At 36.1% G+C, this 19,928-nt stretch overlaps 1 protein-coding gene across 3 annotated transcripts in view; it reads left to right on the top strand.

Moving 5' to 3' along the window:
* The window catches only part of LOC109034821 (putative divalent cation/proton antiporter TMEM165), a 41,002-nt gene extending 25,474 nt beyond the window's left edge, over positions 1 to 15,528 (top strand). For 2 of the 3 annotated variants that reach the window (XM_019048190.2, XM_019048189.2), the window contains exons 4-7: positions 6,110 to 6,295; positions 8,032 to 8,205; positions 9,544 to 9,649; positions 10,983 to 15,528. In XM_019048190.2, coding sequence (XP_018903735.2) covers positions 6,110 to 6,295; positions 8,032 to 8,205; positions 9,544 to 9,649; positions 10,983 to 11,059 — 543 coding nt within the window. In that variant the 3' untranslated portion in view covers positions 11,060 to 15,528. The remainder of the gene's footprint in view (positions 1 to 6,109; positions 6,296 to 8,031; positions 8,206 to 9,543; positions 9,650 to 10,982) is intronic. The other variant, XM_019048191.2, reaches the window with a different exon arrangement.
* The last annotated feature ends 4,400 nt before the right edge of the window (positions 15,529 to 19,928 follow it).

The following is a 19,928-nucleotide window of genomic DNA, read 5'->3' as shown; positions in this document are numbered from 1 at the left end:
CTTATCAACCTTTCTACCCACCGCGTTATTGACGATGAACCACCCAAACCGAAAAAACGTAAAAATCCCGTAAAGTCTATGAGATCTCGGCATTAGATCATGCATTCAGAGAAAAAAAAGAAAGAAAGAAAGAAATCTTTCGAAATCTCAACAAGTGTTTTCCGTTTCAAACCTCAAAATTTATGATATCATTTGAGATCAAATGTTCTCTCAGCTCCTACGCTTCAAGACCACACCAAAATTATGGAAACTTACTTCCAGCGTTACAATCCCCTTCAGTCTGCCCGACGCAACCAGGTTATCTGTGAAGTAAGTTCGGTTGCCTGAGCCGCGTACATAAGGTCTAAGGATTCGTCATGGACTGAGCTCCCTTTGCAGAGTCTTTGAACTTTACTTCGTCGTACCAATCTTTCAGTTTCAAACCTCAAAATGTTTGCTGGCATTTTGAGGTCAAGTTTTTTCAGAATCTCCTTTATTTCGTAATCCCACCTTTTTTATACTTCGAAATCCAGTACATAAAGACTCTTCCTATGAGCATCGCTTCGTTTCTACTCTGATGTTTTGCCTGAAGCCGAAAAAGAGCTAAGATCATTTAGAATCACCTTAAAGAAGTAACATAAACTCCTTGATACACGGAGGAAAAAAACTCGTGCGTGAGACCCGAAGTTTAGGTCATATGGATCTCTGAAGTTTTCGGATTGAGCATCTGAACACTTCAGGTCTAGCTGTCGAGGTCCGGATCACACATCTGAAACTTCAATTCTTACATCTGAAGTACTTCAGATGTGAGAACCGAAGTACTTAAGATGTAAGAACTGAAGTTTCAGATGTGTGATCCAAACCTCAGCAGCTGGACCTAAAGCGTTCAGATGCTCAATCCAAAAACTTCAGAGATCCATATTACCTAAACTTCGGGTCCCACGCACGAAGTTTTTTTTCTCCGTGAGAGGGGTTGGTAATCTTGTTGTAGTTTACTTTTTGTTTTAATCCCTGAAAAAGTTCTTGATTCAGGCTCTACGTTGTAATTATAAACTTGTTTAGATATTCGAACTGTTGTGAGATTTAATCCACGAGAAAATAGGTCATAATTGAATGTATTTTTGCCAAAAGGAACTATCTCTCATACAAACTCTATGCACATAGTTCCTTTTAACATAAATACGTCCAATTGGACCACGTTAAGCAGAAAGGAGCTAAGCCACATCAGCTGTTGCCAAATTTAACCGGGCAATTTAATTTTTTACATGTAAACTGTCGTGCTGATTTTGGTACAAATTTCAGTGTATTTTCTGCATAGCACGAAGCAAATTCCGTAAAATTTTCAAAAGATTCCGCAAAAACGTTCTCTTGTTAAAAATTCAATCGCCCAGTTAAATTTGGCAATAGCTTGTGTGGTTTGGTCCCTTTCTGCTTAAGGCGGTCCAATTAAGACTCTTTCGTTCGAGCAAATGCTGCTAAGTATTCCTGTTTGTTCATAAGGAGACTTACAAACAATACAACTTGTAAATTATTATTTTTTTTTAAGGTTTAATTTCTTATGTATTTTATGGTTTTGGGTTTTTTAAAGCTGTCTTTTTCTGTGAGGTTTTTTGTACTCTGTATCGATGCTTGACAATATTTTGGTTCATCGGGACACTACTCTTGAAAATGAAAAGAGCATGAAAACCCATTTAATCTCTCCAATCAATTTTCTTGTTTTCTGTTGAGTTTGATGGATTTAACTGGAACTAGCCTATCTGCATTTCACATTTTTTCTCCGATGTTTTATTCCTTAAAAAACTCATCAACACTGAAATTTGAAATCTCGTGAGAATGTTCTTCGTATTCTAGGGTAAATTCACATGAAGTTTAAAGTTATCTAGTAGCTAAGTTCGCTTTCAGGCAAGTGAAACTTGAGCGAATATCAGGCGATGTAAAATACAGATAGGTTCATTTCGATTAAATCCATCCAAGCATCAGTGACTTTTGCTTCAACATTTTTCCCATTTTGCATGAAGGTTATGTATTTCTTCGATTCTGGTTTCCATCCGCTTTTGTATTAAGGGCTGCTAAAGTCAGCGTGCCCTCTTTGAGTTGTTTTGTCTATCGAGCCAAACACTGGCGGTCAAACTGGCAATTCTAAACAAAATATTTATCACCACAACCCGCACATCGATTAAATAGAGAGATGGTGTGCGTGGGCACAGACCATGACTATTAAAGATCATGTTTCGCATGTAAACAAAACAAATGAAGAACAACAACAGCAACAACAACAACGAATCGGCAACCATCGAGGCAACCTAAAGTTGCGGTTTGCTCGTTTCTGCTGACCAGAAAACTGCCCCCAGGCAAGGAAAATTTGAAAAAAGCGCGTTTCAAAGCACGCATATTGCGCCATAAGGAGTGGACTTCAGACTTTTTCAATGTGACCATCGTGATTTTTGTGTCATTCTACCTTCCATAAGTCTTTTCACACAACGCACTGGTAAAAAAAAACCTCTTGGTTCAAGAGTGCAGTTTCTTGTCGCCGGATTCAAGAGTCTTGAACTCTTGTTTCAAGCGGATTTTGCATTGATTCAATTCACGTTTGAATTGAATCAATGCAAAATCCTCTTGAAACAAGAATTCAAGACTCTTAAATCCGGCGACAAGAAACTGCACTTTTAAGTCAATGCAACGCGGCATTGGTCCAAGAGGTTTTTTTTTACCAGTGCGGTTTTTAGTGTAGTTTCCGACGGAAAAATACACTATTTTTGCGTGCAACAGACGCATTGCAAGTTCAGTCATTAAAGAAAGAAATTGCAAACGGATAAGAGATGAACCCGACCGAAAATATGAACATGGACGAAACCCTGCATTAGTTGATGAAGTGAACATGTCCAAAGCTATACTGAAAGATATTAACGGAAAGAAAGATTTGGTTAAGAATGGATTCAGCTCTTCTGACGCATGTCACCGCCCGAAAAACGTTGACTGGTTCAGGTGTACTGAGTTTCTTCCGGAATATTACCGATTCTGATCCATTTATGAAGAGAGAAGAGCTCCCTTAATTCCCTTAATTTCCATTGAATTCCCTTAATTTCCCTTAATTTCCCTTAATTATAGAGCTAAGATGTTGGATCACATTTTGCTCTGCGGGAAAATGGAAACGCATGGATTGATACGGTTGAGGTTTCGAGCAACCCTTATCAGTTTCAAATCGTGTCGATTTGATTGAGAAATCAGTTTATTTAAGCTAATGCCCAAAAGCAACCACATCTGACATTGCCTAATTTTCGCTATTGTTTTATTTTTTGAACAGATTTTTAAGCAACTCTGAAATTTGACTTTTGTGCCTTGGGTACCATTTATAATATAGAGTAAATCCACAAGAATGTGATAAGCATTAAGTGTTTTAGTTTTCTGTTTAAAAAAATAAAAATTCATAGAAAAGAAGGCATTGTGAAACGCCTTAGGCTGATTCCTGTTGAATCTGTCTAATTGCAGTGGCGATTCTTGAAATTTGGCAACAGTGGTTTTCCTGCATTTAAATGTATGTAAAACTATCGATTCTTGGTGAGACAGCTTGCCTCACCTAAATCGATGTTTTTAATGGATTTAAATGGTGGAAACACAGTGTTGCCAACTTGCGAAATCGCCGCGGTCTAGTTGATACTTGAAAATGATATCGAAAACATATTTATACTTGATGCTACAGTAGTTACCGGAAAGGTCTTTTTCCTGTGAAAGGTTGTGTTTCCATCCCCTCTTCTTACTTTGTACTTCTCTTTCTCTTTGTTCTGCTTAAAACTCATTAAAATTGAGAACATTTTACTCAGCAGGAAAATTTAAGCTTTCAAAAACAACACCGAATTAATTACTTGTGAAAACTTTAAACCGTATTTCATTCATTGGAAGGCAATACACTCGATGAGTTTCTATACGCATCATTACTGAGAGGAAAGTTTAGTCAAATATCGCTCCTTCAATCGTCTTTGAATTTTACTTACTTTGATGAAGGCTTTTACAGGGTGTCTACAGGTCTGGAAAACCGATAATGGCCAGGGAATTTTACGAAAAGATCGAAATTTGAAAAAATTCAAATTTGAAATCTGCTAAAAAAACATAAGCACTGCCCATATAATCAAATTGTAGCTCAGTCATGTGAGTAACACTATGAATAGTGAGTAGAGAAATAATTTGTAATAAGGCGAATGCCCGAAGAAAATAGATTCACCTGTTTCTGTCATTTGCAGTGAAATTACCGACAAGAAATTTTATTTTCAGATCTACATCGTCGACGTAAAATGTCAGGGAATTATGATTATTTTCGCCAGGGAAAACCTGGTAAATTCAGGGAACTTTTACCCGCCTAGTCTGTGGACACCCTGCAGTTTCATCACGGCTGAACCTTCTCTTATTTCAGAGCTGTTCAGGGACCGGTCATGTCTCGCCTTATTCTCTCTGTCCTCTTTGTCTACAGTCTACAACCCTTCTTCAGCTACAAGAACTTCCTAGATAAAACGAACTGTATAGCCTTTCCCCCTGCGTTTTTATCATTTTCAGTAAATTATCAGCAATCTGTCTCTTATCAAGTATATTTTTACAACTTTAATAATTCTCTAAGTAAATCGAAGTTTATACATATACCCTACAAGTTAACGTTGTAGATATCCTTCCTAAAAAGAACGATTCACTTACTACGAGCTTCCGAAGGAAGAGTCACAACAGATAGCATCGGCACAAGACATGGTGTCTAGGACCGGGAAAAACCGTACATAACCAGTATTCCTGAGAAAATGAAAAATCTCAGGGAAAATCAGGGAAAAATCAGGGAATTCGGGCCAGAAACTGGGCATCTCCTCTTCTACTGCTTTGAGTCTGTTATTGCACCCGAACCGCCATTATTGACCTCTCGAATGACATATTTGAATCCTCAAATCGTCTGAATAATAGAGGAGCTTTTCTTGACCAGATAATGTAAACTTAAGGAAGGATTTTGGAATTAGAAATTTAAGTGTGCGCCCAAAAATTGGCTGAATAATGAAAAAAAATCTATATCCATATCCAGAACTTTGGAGAGTCATACGGTCCTCCCTAAGAAAATCAGGGGAATGTGGAGAAAATTTCGGTTTCTCATCAGGGAATCAGCTAATAATCAGGGAAAATCAAGGAAAGAGCCATTCTAGACACCATGGAAACCTCTGCAAGAAAATTTGTAGCTATAGTCTTAGGTAAAGTACCTGTATAGGGAGAGTACGGGCTGGTCGGTAATTTTGAAGTTAGGTCATGGAGCTTTTAGGGCCCAAAAGGGCAGCTAACCTATGAATTCAAATTATCCAGAATAATTTATTAACGCGTATTGCATAAATTTACTCATTTGTAGAAGAACACTCATTTATGAACATGCTCGGCCATCTGGGTTTGATATTGGAATCTGAAGATTGGCAATGGCATTTTTCGTGTTAGAAAGTTTACTGACCTTTTGGGCTCTAAGAGCTCCATACTTCGACTTGTCCGTACTCTAGCACGAAGCCGTCACTTATCAAGTGGCAAATTTCTCAAGAAGATATTGCAAGTACGCATTGTTTCTCCGGCGAGCAGGCAACTGCGGTAGTTAAACGAAAGCTCAAGGTCGCAAATAAGCAGGGTGTGTACCGGTCCCCCAAAGGACCCAGTGTCCTTGATTATCCCGATTTCGGAAGGGTGTCTCCGATATCCCGAAAGTCCCCAATTTTCTTGTTCAGGTCCCCAAAAAAAGACAAAAATTATCCTAAACACCGGCCTTTTCAAATTTTCCCGCCAGCCGCGGCGGCGCGGTATAACCAGGAAAAAAAACTGAAGTGTTGCTTGGTTTTTCGTATGTTTTCATCGGTTCAACATGACTCTTAAAATTAGTCGTAAAGATACGCCTTTTAACGCTCTAACTAGCTCCCTTTCTCTTACTATTTCGGGGAAAAAAGTCCCCGATTTTCTTGAAAAACACCCCTAAAAGCCCCCGAAAGTTCCCAATTTTGGTTTTTTATAACTGGTAGACACTCTGTCTTGAAATATGCACGAAATTTCCCGTCAGCTGCTGAACAAATAGGAGAAGGTTCAAATTAGGTTAGAACATGTTTGTAATATCAGGGGTTGTCTGTTACTGTAGCTCGCTGAGGAGAAGGTTCGGAAGAAAAGTAAATGGGGATCTAGTAGTTCAGTTGTGGGGGTGAGTCCGGAGGATCCTCCAACAGTGGTGCCAGATGTAAAAGAAGGTAGTTTATCGATAAACTCCGAAAAAATCATTAGTTCAGAACCAATTGGAGTTAAACATAAATCTTCTAGTGTGCCTCAGGTAAGAGGTTTGAATTTATTACTAATATCTTTGCAAGGCATCCGATGCGTTTATTCATTTATTTATTTGTTTAAAATTGATTTTGTTGCCGTTTCCTTTTATTTTTATTTTTTTATCTGTCATTAATTCACTAATCAGAGTTTCTTTTGGTCTGCAAGCCTTTTTTCTCTGAAATCCTGATTATTTCAGTGATACAGGTAACAACCGTACAGTTTTTTCCCACCTCTTCTTTCTTCAGATAAAATCCAATTTCGAATGCTAATTTTTTATTGCCCTGTGCATGACTCAATTCTTCCCAACATCTTCAGAATTTCAATACGAAGTTAGCAGTTCTTAAATTGGGATACTCTTGTAGATGGTTCTTTGATGTATTCTTCTCCCTTTTTGCTACGCCAATTCGCTTTTTATATACTTAGTTTAAAAGATTAAAATGTGACTTGGTATTCAAAATTTCTTGCATTTTGGACTGTCCAATAAATGCTTCTTGCAGCCACAGGTTATGAAACAATATTATGTCAACTTTTTCTTTTCCATTTATCTTCTGTAATGATATCAAAAGTCCTGATATTTTCATTCAGCGAAAATGAAAAACATCAATTTCTCGTAAGCCTCATAGCTTCCTAGCCCAGTCCTTCTATCTCATTAAAATCACTTTACAAATTGATATTATTCATACTGATATTGATCGTTATTTTTGTGTACATTTTACTAGAAAATCATAAACGGGGTCAGAATAAGTTAAAATCTAATAAAATTTTAAAAATTTTGCTTACTTACTTTCACTTAAATTGAATTGATTGGAACGTGTTTCTGAGCACACCAGGTTCCAACCTAAATGTGCTCCAAATCCAATAAATAAACTTTAGTCCTAGTCAGTGAGCAAATTTTTTAAAATTTTATTCGTAAAATTTACTAGTTTCACTTTCAGTCTTTAATAATAAATTGTACAAATGCTTCCGAAGATAGTGTGGACTCAAAGTAGAACCGCACTAAAATCCATTTTAACAGGTTATTAGCTCGTGTTTTCCGAATGACGAAATAATGCTTACTGACATATAATCCTACATATTTTTCTAGAGCACTAATATTTCAGCAAGCGTAAATCACGGCTGTTATTAGTCTTCCTGATACGTAGACCTAAATTTTACGGCAGACATTTTCTGATGATATTTTGGGAAAGTTCTGCTGGTTGCGTCTCAATTGATTTCGATAGGTTTTTAATGGCTCTCTTAACTATCAACACTCCCTCTCTCTCCCTTCTTTCACAAGAAATTTCAGAGGGAACAACAGTCCAGTAAACCCATTTCCCGGAACTAGTACCGAAGTTCGGAACTTTTGAGATTTCCCTGAATTTTTCCGGCACTTTTGAGATTCCCGAAATGTTCCGGATCTTTTGCATTTTCCGGAACTTTCTCGGAACTTTTGAAAAAATGTTAAAAGAATTCCGGAACTTTTGACCGTCATGTCGTGGAGAAATTGGAACAAATAAGTTCCGAACCTTGGAACTTTTAACGGACATGGAATGGGAACACTGCAACAGAGGTGTAATGCATGAATTTGGACCTTTTTTAGCAGTATCTGTGCCCACCCTGTCTTCTCTATTCTCCGACTTCATAGTTGGTAACGATTCGAAGAAGGATTGATTTCAATTCGAAAATCCTATGCAATAGTGAAGCCCGAAATATTTTTGGTCAACGGCACACATTTTTACTAATAGAAATGTCTTTTGTTTAAAGTTTGAACGAGAAGCATTGGCGCCCGATGTTGAGTCAGGGAGCGGTACAACCAAAATTCCTGCCCCAACAATTAAACTTTTATCCAGAATAGTAGTTCAAGCTTTTACATTAACATTTCTCGCTGAGTGGGGTGACCGTTCTCAGCTGACGACAATAGTTCTTGCCGCTACTGAGGTAAGTTTTTCTCTCTTCGCGCTTTACTGCGGGCTGTTTGTTGAAATTGGTAGACAAAGTGATAAATAAAGAAGACGAAAAGGATATGGAGGGATCCTATTCTACCGTGCTAAAGAAAAACGCCGTATGAGCCTCCAGGAGTTGCCAAATTTTCCCTTACAAAACTGTAATTTTGGAGGAAAGTCATGAGTGTTTTTCCTTGAAATTTTCACATCAATTAGATCAAATTTCGAATGATTTTCTCTGAAAAATTAGAAGAAAAATATCCAGAAGGAAGTTTCCTTGAAAATTACTATTTTATCGAAAAAAATGTTGTAATGTCTGAAGGCTCATACAACGTTTTTCCTTAGCACAGAAGTTTTGGTGTAAGCAGGTGGTTGCAATGGACAAAGGAGGTACCTAGGTATTAGACTAACTAACGGCAACCTACGAGAACCCTATAGTTAGTCCATCATTTACCCCTGTTGTCGATGAGAAGTACCCATTTCAACAAATAGGATAGCGATAGCTCCATATTTTCTCATGTCATCTTTGTATGTAGCTTTGTCTATAAATTTCAACAATTAGCCGGCTGCCCCCCCCCCCCCCTCATGTATGTCAAGGTAGTTTTTTCCTTTAAAGAGCAAATAAATTAAAATTCCTCGTTTTCCTCTGTCACTAACATGTTCTCGTTGAATTTTAGTGAAAATATACCCTCCAAATTTGAAAGGACTTGTATTTAAAGGTTTTGCGATGTTCTCAAACTTTTTTATTCTTTGAAAAAAAGGGAAAAAGGGGGGGGAAGAATAAAAGAAAAAAAATGGTGGAGAAATGCGTGCCGCATTTCTCTACCTTGTTTTTCTTCTATGTTTTGTTGGCTTAAGAAAAGAAATGCGTATCTGCAATTGCAATATCACAAATCACTCCTTTTGTTTTTATTTTTTCAACCAAAAGTCATTCTTGAGTTTTCTTGAAATTTTCTGAGAATTCTTTTCTCTTCCTCCATAATTTTTAAAATAACTAGTTTCCTTTTTAAAAAACCAATACATTATCGGAGATTTTCAAAAGTTGCAATGAAGATATGCATTTTTTTACTTAAGCCATCAATTAATTTTTATAGAGATAGCTACAAACTGCAGAAATAATTTATTGGGCACTGAATCAATAATTGATCTTAAAAATATTTTTTTCATACTTAATCTTAATAGAATTTTATTTTTCTGCAACTGTGAGCTTTTTTCATTCTGCCCGAAAGAAGAGTTTTCTTTCGGGATGAAAGTTCTCTACCTATATTTAACCGACGTTAATTCCTGTAATTCGTTTCAAAGTTTAATGCAATATGGTTACTCTGCTTTTTAGGATCCTTATGGAGTCACTGCGGGTGGAATATTTGGTCACTCAATATGTACGGGTATAGCTGTAGTAGGAGGTAGATTCATAGCTCAAAGAATATCTGTCAGAACAGGTAATCATCACTCAATTTTTCTTGTTGAGCTGCTGTCCAATACAAGAACTACACTATCGTTCTAAAGAAAACTGCTGTATGAATATTCGAATGTTGCCAAATTGACCCCCAGGAAATACTTATTTTTGAGGATACTTAGGCATATTTTTCATTGAAACTTTCAGAAAATATAGATGTAATTATAAACGAATATCTCTGAAAATTTGGAGGAAAAATATCCACAAATTTTACATCAAATTAGAGATTTGTGGAATGAGGTTTGGCAACGTCTGAAGGCTCATTCGGCAGTCTTCCACAGCACAGCAGCATAGATCTCTCTACACTCATTGTAGCAATCATGCTACTTCATTTTATTGTAATAAAATGTAGTATAATGATTGTAAAATGATTGTATATTCTTAATATTAAATGCATCATGGAGCCTGTCATAGCCTAAGTTTTCATTTTCATAAATTTTCTGCGATGAAATCTGAATGAATATTGACGGTTGAGTGCAAAAAATGCGTATCTCCAATATTTCGTTTCAAAATCTTTGATACTGTTTTATTTTTTTAACGAAAACTAATCAGAATTTTTCTTTAACAATTTCATGTGATTTTCTTGAGAATAAGTGAAGAAAATTCACAGGAAATCGTAAGAAAATTTGTTGTTTGGTTACTGCGCAAAAAAGTAAGACATGAGTAGAGATGAGCAACGGTGCCATCGTACGCACATATTTTTAGACTTCAGTTTTTGATATGTAGCTATCCATGGAAAGAAGAATCTCAGTCCAAGAAAGAAATTGTTTCAATGGAACGAATTTTTTTGTTGAGTCGGCAAAAAAATATATCCTCAGATTTTTACTGAAAACTCATATTGAAGAATAATAGAAACTTTTGTAGGGGACAGTCACAAGACAATATTGTAAAAAAGAGATAAAATTTCGCATACTCACTTGCGCTATTTAACAATATTATAGGACGTGTAGCGCTCGACCCCGAAACACGTCCCATAAAATTGTTAAATAGCGCAAGTGAGTACGCGAAATTTTATCTCTTTTTTTTAAGAATAATGTTGCTATCAGTTTAATAGAAGTGTTAATAAAGATGCCAATTGAAGGTGCACAGTTACATAATAATCGGGCAACTTTTATTCTAAACATGGCAGTTTAAATTTCAAATAGCTTCTTCTTATAATTTCGATTTCCCAACTGCAATTTTTAAACGGCAATGATTTCGGACAGTTCTCCATTTTTAGGTGTTCCTTCTCCCTATATGCTTCTCAATGCTCAAATGATCACACTATAATTTGATCTTGTTCAATTAGAAACTAATCTCTGCTTTCTTTGTTTCAGTTACAATAATTGGTGGCATCGTCTTCTTAATTTTTGCCTTCACCTCTCTATTGTTTGAACAATCAGAAAAAGCTTAGTCATGCAAACTTTAAAATTAAAGTGGTGACTACATTCAAAATTAATGGTCGAAGAAGGACGAATAAGAAGAACAATGATAACCAGTACTTTCAAACCTTTTCAACAAAGGGAAGCTACCAATTTATGATTGGCGTAGAATGAATTCATTACCATCAAGCACTAAAAGAAGTGCAGCTTTTCTATGATTACTTTTCTGTGTTATTGTTACCTTAATTGGTTAAAAGTTGGAATTTTAACATTGAATTTGTAAAAGTACAGCCTCAGTGGTAATCATTTTATATCCAATTTTTCAACCTTTTCTGGCTCTCTATATTTTCAATTCATATTTTTTCTTATCAGGAATCAATGTCTTCTTGCAAAGTATTCTTGCCAAATAGGGACGAGGTTCACTATTTATATTCTGCTATTAAATTTTATACACAGGAAGCTAAGTTTTAACAGGCCATTTGTAGCTATTCTGGCTCTTGAAAAACAGCTGCATATCATCAAGTAGAAAGGATTCGTCTTTGGAGGAAATTTAAAAAGCAATGTGCAGTCCATTATGGTGCATGCAGAGCCATGTTTTTTTTTTTTTTTTTTTTTTTTTCAAAAATCTCTTTCTTGGTAAATTTCCTCTCCTCTATGACAGCCATCAATAAATTTGCATTTTTTTTTTACAAAATCACTCTATCTTTGGGGTCATTAGGGGGTTGCGGAAATCATTTCCTGCTTCCTTAATTTTTCTCTAACACCTTAGTGGGTCACTTCATTTATAGACGTCGTCAGTAAATATTTAGTTTGGTCTTCAGCTTTCCTGCTCTCCTTGGCACGCAGAGTACCTACAGGGCTGTCAAATCGAGAAAACATTAGAAAACAGTCAGTGCGAAAATGACAGGGAATTTCATTAAAAAAGACTGGAAATTTTCCTTATCCTTTTTAAAAACAGCTTGAGCAAAGATTTTCGTAAATTTTAACTCTGGAAAAGGAAAGTGATAGCTGAGATGTTTAACTTAAAATTGAGTTTCAAAATTACTTCTTCTCTTTGACACTTGTGAGCAGACTGTTTGTTGAAAAAGCCTCGGAATTTGTCTGGGTTAGGAAGCAGGAAGGGTGATTATAGAAATTGATAGACAAAAGAGACAAAGAGAAAATGGAGTGATCATGTTAGAGGAAGCAAGTGGTTGCTATGGACAAAAGAGGCAAGTAATAGACTAACTAACAGCAACCCATGAGAAACTCTATCGTTTGTCCATAATTTCCTTCCTTAGTTTGTAACAACCATACATTTCAGCCAGTAAGATCGCTGTATTTTCTCTTTGTCTATGAGTCCACTGTCCTTGAAATGCAAGAACCAACATGATTCTTTTGTTGTTATTTTAGGTTTTTGAAGTTCCTTACTCTGTAAACAAAAGGGTTTTTTTTTTATAATTTGTAAAAGCCAAGCTTACTTGCGTTTCGTAGTGAGGTCGTGCCTGAAATTATTGTTTGGGAATCTTCGCAAAATAAAGGCAATTTTTTTGCTAAAAATTCTCCTCTATTTGTATCAAATGCTAAACCTAGCCGAAATTATGTTGTATTTGATAGTTTATCATTTGAATGGTAAAATTTCACGCTGCTGATCCCTCTAATTTCCAAAAATGCCAAGTAAATTGTTTAAAGCAAGGACTCAGAATTTTCTCATTGGTCTTATTGTCATTTCCTGCACATAGGAACATATCTTACCTGCACTATTTCAGTATTTCTACAAACATTTTATTTTTTCATGGAAGAATCATGTCTTCTCTTACATGTTTACTGAAAAATCATTGGAAATTTCAGGCATAACCCGCTGTTTTCCTATAAACTAATAAAATGTAAGTATGATATGCTAAAACAGTGCATCGAGGAACATTCCCTCTTGCAGGAGAGGATAAAATGTCAGCTTTTTATCCAGTTCTTCTATAAATGTCCCAACCAAAGCAGAACTATTTCCTATTTTAAGTCAAGCTCTACAAAGCTAGTGAACCTAGTTACAATATCTTCGTAAACATTTGTCTGGATAGTAAAAGGCTGTAAAGGGCCCCATTCAGAATTAATTGATATTCATGTGATTATTAAATGTACAGAAAGGTGCTACCTAATGAAAGCTTTTCTTGCAATTATGAAAATATCTCTTCCTTTCAAGTGAAGAGTTGATCATTTTTAGTGTTAGGATATGTGATTAAATTTAAGTGTTAATCTATAGATATATTTAAATTTTACTTTCACTTTTCGTTCAGATCAAAATCTGTTGTAAGATTATGTGTAAATCTGCCATGCTCAGGAAGAATAGTGTCACTTTATTTTACATTTTTCAGTTTTTTTTGAGACAATTAATTATACAAAAACTCACTTATTTTCAGTGTACAGTATTACCCCAATCATCTATCTATCTGTGGTGAGAGAAAAACTGGATACGATGAAAGTCAATCAAAGCAACATGAACAACGTAAAATATGCATTTGAAAAAAACGAAAACTCACTTTACTGACAGAAAATGACGTGATTCTTTCTGTTTTTGTGAATCTAATTTTCTTTCTACAGCAATGTCGGACTGTCTCCTGAACTTAACGTTGTCATGTCCTGAAACCTAAGTTTATTCGTTATTCATGAATACTTTCAATAATGTTTTGTTGCCATGTATGATAATTGGGGTATAACTGTAGTTGCATCTTGCCATAAATTACACAACCTGAAAATGTAGAATCGGAAAATTGCTTCAGTTTTTTATTTTTTGTTTTAAACACAACGCTCTCATGCTGAAAAATGTGGAATGGAGGTGGATTTTTTCCTGCTGACTATTGAATTGTGACTCTTCTTTATTGCCAGAGAGCCCTGCTTTACAGCTGAGTTCTGTGCATGACACTCTTAACTTGACAATGACGATAACAACAATCAATGGCTCTATCGACAATTAACACTTAGTCTAAAATTGTAAAGAGAGTACAAATAAAATAAATAAGAGAGCAAACCCTACTTTTAAGGTTAATTTCAATTAGTTAAGTGTCAGATATGGTGACTATGACTTGCACCAAATGCATCAGCAGCATAAGTTATTTCAACTTGTGAACATTTGTGTTGTTCAGATTGCTCCCTGTCGGTAAGCGATTGGTACAATCGTTGCCTACGAGAATGGCAACAGGGCAACGGTACAATCTGTCCAGGATGCACTGGGACCAAAAAAGTAACTAGAAATACTGGCCCATTTTAGTCGTTTTTTGCTGCTTAATAGGGATAGACTGGTTCAAGGTACCCTGTCTAACGAGTCTCAGAGCTGTGCAATCTTTTCTATTATTCTTACACAATTAATTTTGTCCATCCTGATTCCCGATCTACTAAGAATATTGACGCTGTAAGTCGGCAATCACATAACTCGGTTTGCGACGTCGCAGACTTTTTGTCATACTTCATTTTTTAAACGGAAAACTACTCAACGGCAATTCTTTGAAACTGCCGTGATTTTTCTTCTCTGTGCAAAGAAAATTCTGCATAAACTTCAAGGAATGATGTCAATTTGTTCTCTTTCAAATAAAATAACATAGAGGCGGAGATTTTTAGACACTGCAAACGAGATGTGTGCTTGCGGACTTACGCTGTCGATAGATACATTTTGCAAGAAAATTAAAAAAAAATCCGTTTAAATTTTGTGCTCTTTACAACTTGTATCAATATTCAAATCTCCAAAAACAAAAAATAGAAAAGTCAAAAAATTAAAATATTTATTCGAATGCTGATTTTATCCTCAGCCCAAGTAGAGATGCTCGGCATGAATTTATTTGGACAGTCTTGATAGTTTATATCTACTATCAAGTGGTTTTTGAGCTCTGAGTTTTTTAATTTGAGTTCTGGTCGGAATAAATTTTTTCAGAAGTCAAGGCAGATGACGTAAAACTTTCCCGACAGAGCTTTAAGCTAGTGTATGTTTGCTTAAGTTCCTTCCGGGTAGCGCAGATTACTAAACTGTCACTAACTCCTTTTCCTTCGATCACATTTTTATTTTTTTATTTTGCTTACTTTTTTAATAATATTTCTGTTTATGAATTCTCTCTGTTTTTATTGTTAACTTTAATATGAGAGATGTGTGTTTTATTTTTATATGTGAGTTGTTTTTTTTTTAAAAAAAATGTTAAAAATTAGAAGTTCTGTTTGATTTCATGACTAAAAATTGACTTGCATATTAGATTAAGTTAAACTCTCTCCGCCAACAGTTTCTTCATGATAAATATAATGAATACTCCTGTATCCTCTTGTCAAGCTCTTGAAAGATTTACCATCGTTTACTGAAACGTAATTTTCTACCTAATTATTTCTCACTTAATTTTCTATATTGTAAATTATGAGAACCAACAATTGTAGAAATTCAGCCTTGTGTCTGACTTCTGTTGAACTTATTTCATGTTAAACTTGATTTTTTGTGTGTTAATTCTGATCAAAGAATTATTCTAGAAACAAAATAAATTTTTCCATATAAGTATTTGTCTTAATATGAAGTCTCTGTTCCCCTCATATTTTTCTCACGTAAGGCCGCTGCATGATTCAAGCATTGCCTTAAAATTGAGAATGGGTATTCTCAGAAACTTACAGCGAGAAACGCAGTGCAGAACAGCTGTTTTGAGTAATGTGTTTAATGTTTGAGGAATAGAATATTTTTAGCAGTGGCCTGTGACATTGATCTGGTCGACCTCTGGGTTCAACCACCAAAGATAGGTACCATGTAAACAAAATCACAATGTGGCGCCTCATGACTTGTACATCGCAATTGAGGACACCGCACCAAGAACAGCCTATAGGCGTATAGGTCGTTATTACGCCCATTTGCTTTTCGGATTCTACGTACCCTGGACTATGCTGTGGTAGCGATAGAATATAGATTGGTAACGGCTCGAGGTGGAAAAACCTTTTTTTCCGAGTTAAGTCAGGCCACTGGATCGATGGGTGCGAGAACGACCTATAGGCGGGCCTATAAACTTAAGGGCCTATAAGGTGCTAGTTACCCCTTTCTTTACTCACTATCGATATTCTTTCATTTTGCGTTAATCATGCGTGATTAAAATGATTTATACTTCATGTTGCCACCAAAATGACTGTTGGGTGTAATAATGGCCTAATGGCCGCTTTTTTAAATTGAATATATTAGAGTGTGAACTCAAAATGTATCGCAAAATCTACCCGGCATCCTTCAATAGAAGGGTTAGGTCACCCAAAAACACCAAAACAGGGTGCCTGCATAGAAAAGTCTGCGCAGTACATGAAAAACAAAACTTTAAATGCGTTTTTCTCAAAACGCGGTTTCAAGTTGTAGGCTGTTCTTGGTGCGGTGTCTTCAATTGAAATAGCCTTCATGTACGCTGGGCTTGTCGATTTCCTTTGACATTTTTGCAGTGGTGAATGCATAGCTGAAGTGCGCTCCAGCTAGAATTGTATTTAGCAAATGGGTAATTTTTATAGGATGATTATAAATAAACAAGTGGTTAGAAATGAAAACAAAAGAATATGAACTATGCAAAACGATAATCCAGATATAGGAACTTGGCTGTTTTGAAAACGCCTTCAAATGCGGCGTGATACCTCACGCATTCCGGAGAGTTCAAATAGTTGTATCATTGCGCCTTAGAAATGCGACAAAAGATTACAATCGAAATAGTCTTATACACGCTGGCTTTGTCGATTTTCTTTGACATTTTTGCAGTGGTGAATGCATAGCTAAAATGCGCTCCAGCCAGAAGTGTATTCAGCATATAAGTAGTTTTTATAGGAGGATTGAAAACAACCAAACGGTAGGAAATAAAACATAATAATAGGAACTTTGCAAAACAATAATCCGGAGATCGGAACTTGGTTGTTTTGGAAACGCCTTCAAATGCGGCGTGATACCTCACGCATTCCGGAGAGTTCAAATAGTTGTATCATTGCGCCTTAGAAATGCGACGGAAGATTACAATCGAAATAGCCTTATACACGCTGGCTTTGTCGATTTCCTTTGACATTTTTGCAGTGGTGAATGCATAGCTAAAATGCGCGCTCCAGCCAGAAGTGTATTCAGCAAATGAGTAGTTTTTATAGGAGGATTGAAAACAAACAAATGGTAGGAAATAAAACATAGTAATAGGAACTATGCAAAACAATAATCCGGATAGCGGCTGTTCTTGGTGCGGTGTCCTCAATTATAATGAAAATTTTGTGGGAAGTTTCCCCAATTTAGTGAATTAATTTTTACTGCTAACTCATTGATGTAATCCTGCCATAACAATGAGCAAGCCAATACCAATGAGAATTAAGACAGGAACTGTGAAAACTGCATCTCTTAAGCAGCGAGTAACATCTATTGGCTAAAGTTTGTAGAACTTAACTGATCCTGGTGGAGCCAAACTAGTCAAATCTCAAAGTTTCAGATTAAAGGGGTAAATATTTATTCCTTCAGGCCGAATGTGTCTCTGTTTTTAAGTTTTTGCTTTTTAAGCGATCATCAGCAAGTATACTATCATAGTATTTTACGCTGAGAAAATTTGAATGAATATTTTCGTGCACATTACGGCTTGAAATACTAAAAATTCGACTTTAAATTGGGAAAATACTTTAAATATAATTCAGTTCACTCTCAGAAAGACTCAAGCGCCAATTCACGTTTTTCTTCTTTTTCCGTTCAAATTGTAGGGGAACTTCTGAAACAATCGCAATCCGATTTTAAATTGCAATCTTCTTGCACAATGCACAGACATTTTTCTGACCTCCAATATTTAAAACGGGCCGATTCAAACAGTTTTCACTGTTACCTCGAATTCTCATTTCTGGCGCTTAGGGCTTTTTGACGGATTAAATTATATCACATTTTCATAGTATGTACCATTGTACCTTCCTTAAATAATCGCATTTATGTTGAAATTATACATTATTTTCCACACTTAATACGTCACAACTCCCTGCAGGGGCGTTATTTGAATAAGAATAAAACAACAATATTGATTCCGGATCAGTCATAGGTAATTTTTACGCTATACTGTTTCAATCAAGCACTGGCACTTCCTTACTTTTCTAGCTTTGCGTTTAAGTCTCTCGACCTTTTCGTTGTTTTTAATTTTATTTTGCCTGTAGACTAAGTCATCAATTTCGCGAGACCGTCACTCACAGGCTCGGTAAAGTAGAGGAAATTCCAGAGGGTCAGGGACTTGTCCCGTCACGTTACCGACCCCCCCCCCCCCCCCCCAAAAAAAAAAAAACCCTCCACACACACAAATAAAGGAGGAAAGCGAGACCAACTCAACAATTGCTGATAATTTGATAAATGGTAAATATGACATGGCTTCTCTTTCACCTTATATTAATTTCAGCGTTGCTGATTGTGTCAGTGACTTAAAGTATTACTGCCATTCATAGCATCATTATCAATTTTCCGAGAAATGTCTTAATTATTTACAATAACGCGAAAAACATTTCCTGAAAAATTCAGAGTAAAATTGCCTAGCTGTTTTGTTTCCCAGGAGAATCGTAATTTTTCAAAGAGATTTGACAACAGTCAAGTTCTCATGCGGCGTTTTTCCTCAGCCGGGCAGCGTAATGACTCCTATCAATAGTCGAACGCTCGCACTGCCGTGCTAAGGAAGAACGCCGTATAAACATTTGAGAGTTGCCAAATTTCCATTGTTAGAACGTGTATTTTTGACAACATTCATGCATATTTTTCCTTCAAATTTTCAGATATTTTAGATTAACTTGCGTACAAAATAGTCAGAAAATTTTGGAAAATAATATTTGCAATTTTCCCAGTAAAGTCAGCGAACATTGTCAAGCAATGTGTGGAGGCACTATATATATATGGGTTTGTGTTGGTAGCCGAGTGCTAGAAATAATGTAAAAAAATGTTTTAAAAAAAAAACACTTACATTTTATTAATAAAGTACCGAAGCTTTTCGAGGCGGATTCCTCATCGTCAGGGTAACAACAAAATTAATATCACAAAGGCCGTTGCCATACTTTAAATTTCAAACTAGGTAACAAGTGATAACAAGCTATTATATCAATAGCTTGTTAATATAGCTGCTAACAATAATTGCTAACAATAGCTGATATAATAGCTTGTTATCACTTGTTACCTAGTTTGAAATTTAAAGTATGGCAACGGCCTTTGTGATATTAATTTTGTTGTTACCCTGACGATGAGGAATCCGCCTCGAAAAGCTTCGGTACTTTATCAATAAAATGTAAGTGTTTTTTTTTAAAACATTTTTTTACATTATTTCTAGCACTCGGCTACCAACACAAACCCATATTTCCCAGTAAATTCGGTTTTTATCGGAGGAAACTTGGCAACATTTGAAGGCTCATGCGGCGTTGTTCCTTGGCATGGTAGCGCAGGTGTGTCAAGACCTAGGAGCATATTTTAAGTCGGGAAACATGTGTGTCCCCAAATGAGAGGTACATGCGGGTATGTTGGTTGTCCACACTTGGCCCTCTTTTCTTCACAGTCATTGCACCCCGATCACAAGTCAGTCGCCTCAAACAGCTCATGATGGTTTTAATTTTTAGTCTTCGGCAGTCTTTTCAATGATTAGCGAGGCATGTTGTTCAATAGAGTTTACTGCTCCTGTAGACTTATTCCGAGAGAGTAACAACAACGTAGTTACGGTGTGAAAGAGAGGTTTCAAAAATTGGAATTACGACGAACATATTCCCAGGTAAGTTCGTAAAACCTTGAATTCTTGATTATTCTGGCACTGAAACTTTATACTAAGTTGCATCAAATTTTTGCAGATGTGCTTTCCATTGTTAATGCATGACAGGGACGTTTATTTCGTTTTGCGACGTTGCCAGCTTCCTATTTTACTATGCTTCCCAAGCATAGCATTTTCAAACGGAGAAATCGCGATGTATTGA

Source organism: Bemisia tabaci, chromosome 9, assembly GCF_918797505.1.
Source record: "Bemisia tabaci chromosome 9, PGI_BMITA_v3".
In the NCBI taxonomy this organism is placed as follows: Eukaryota; Metazoa; Arthropoda; class Insecta; order Hemiptera; family Aleyrodidae; genus Bemisia; species Bemisia tabaci.
The sequence above is the reverse complement of the archived record's forward strand: the minus strand, read 5'-3'. Positions and strand labels throughout refer to the sequence as shown.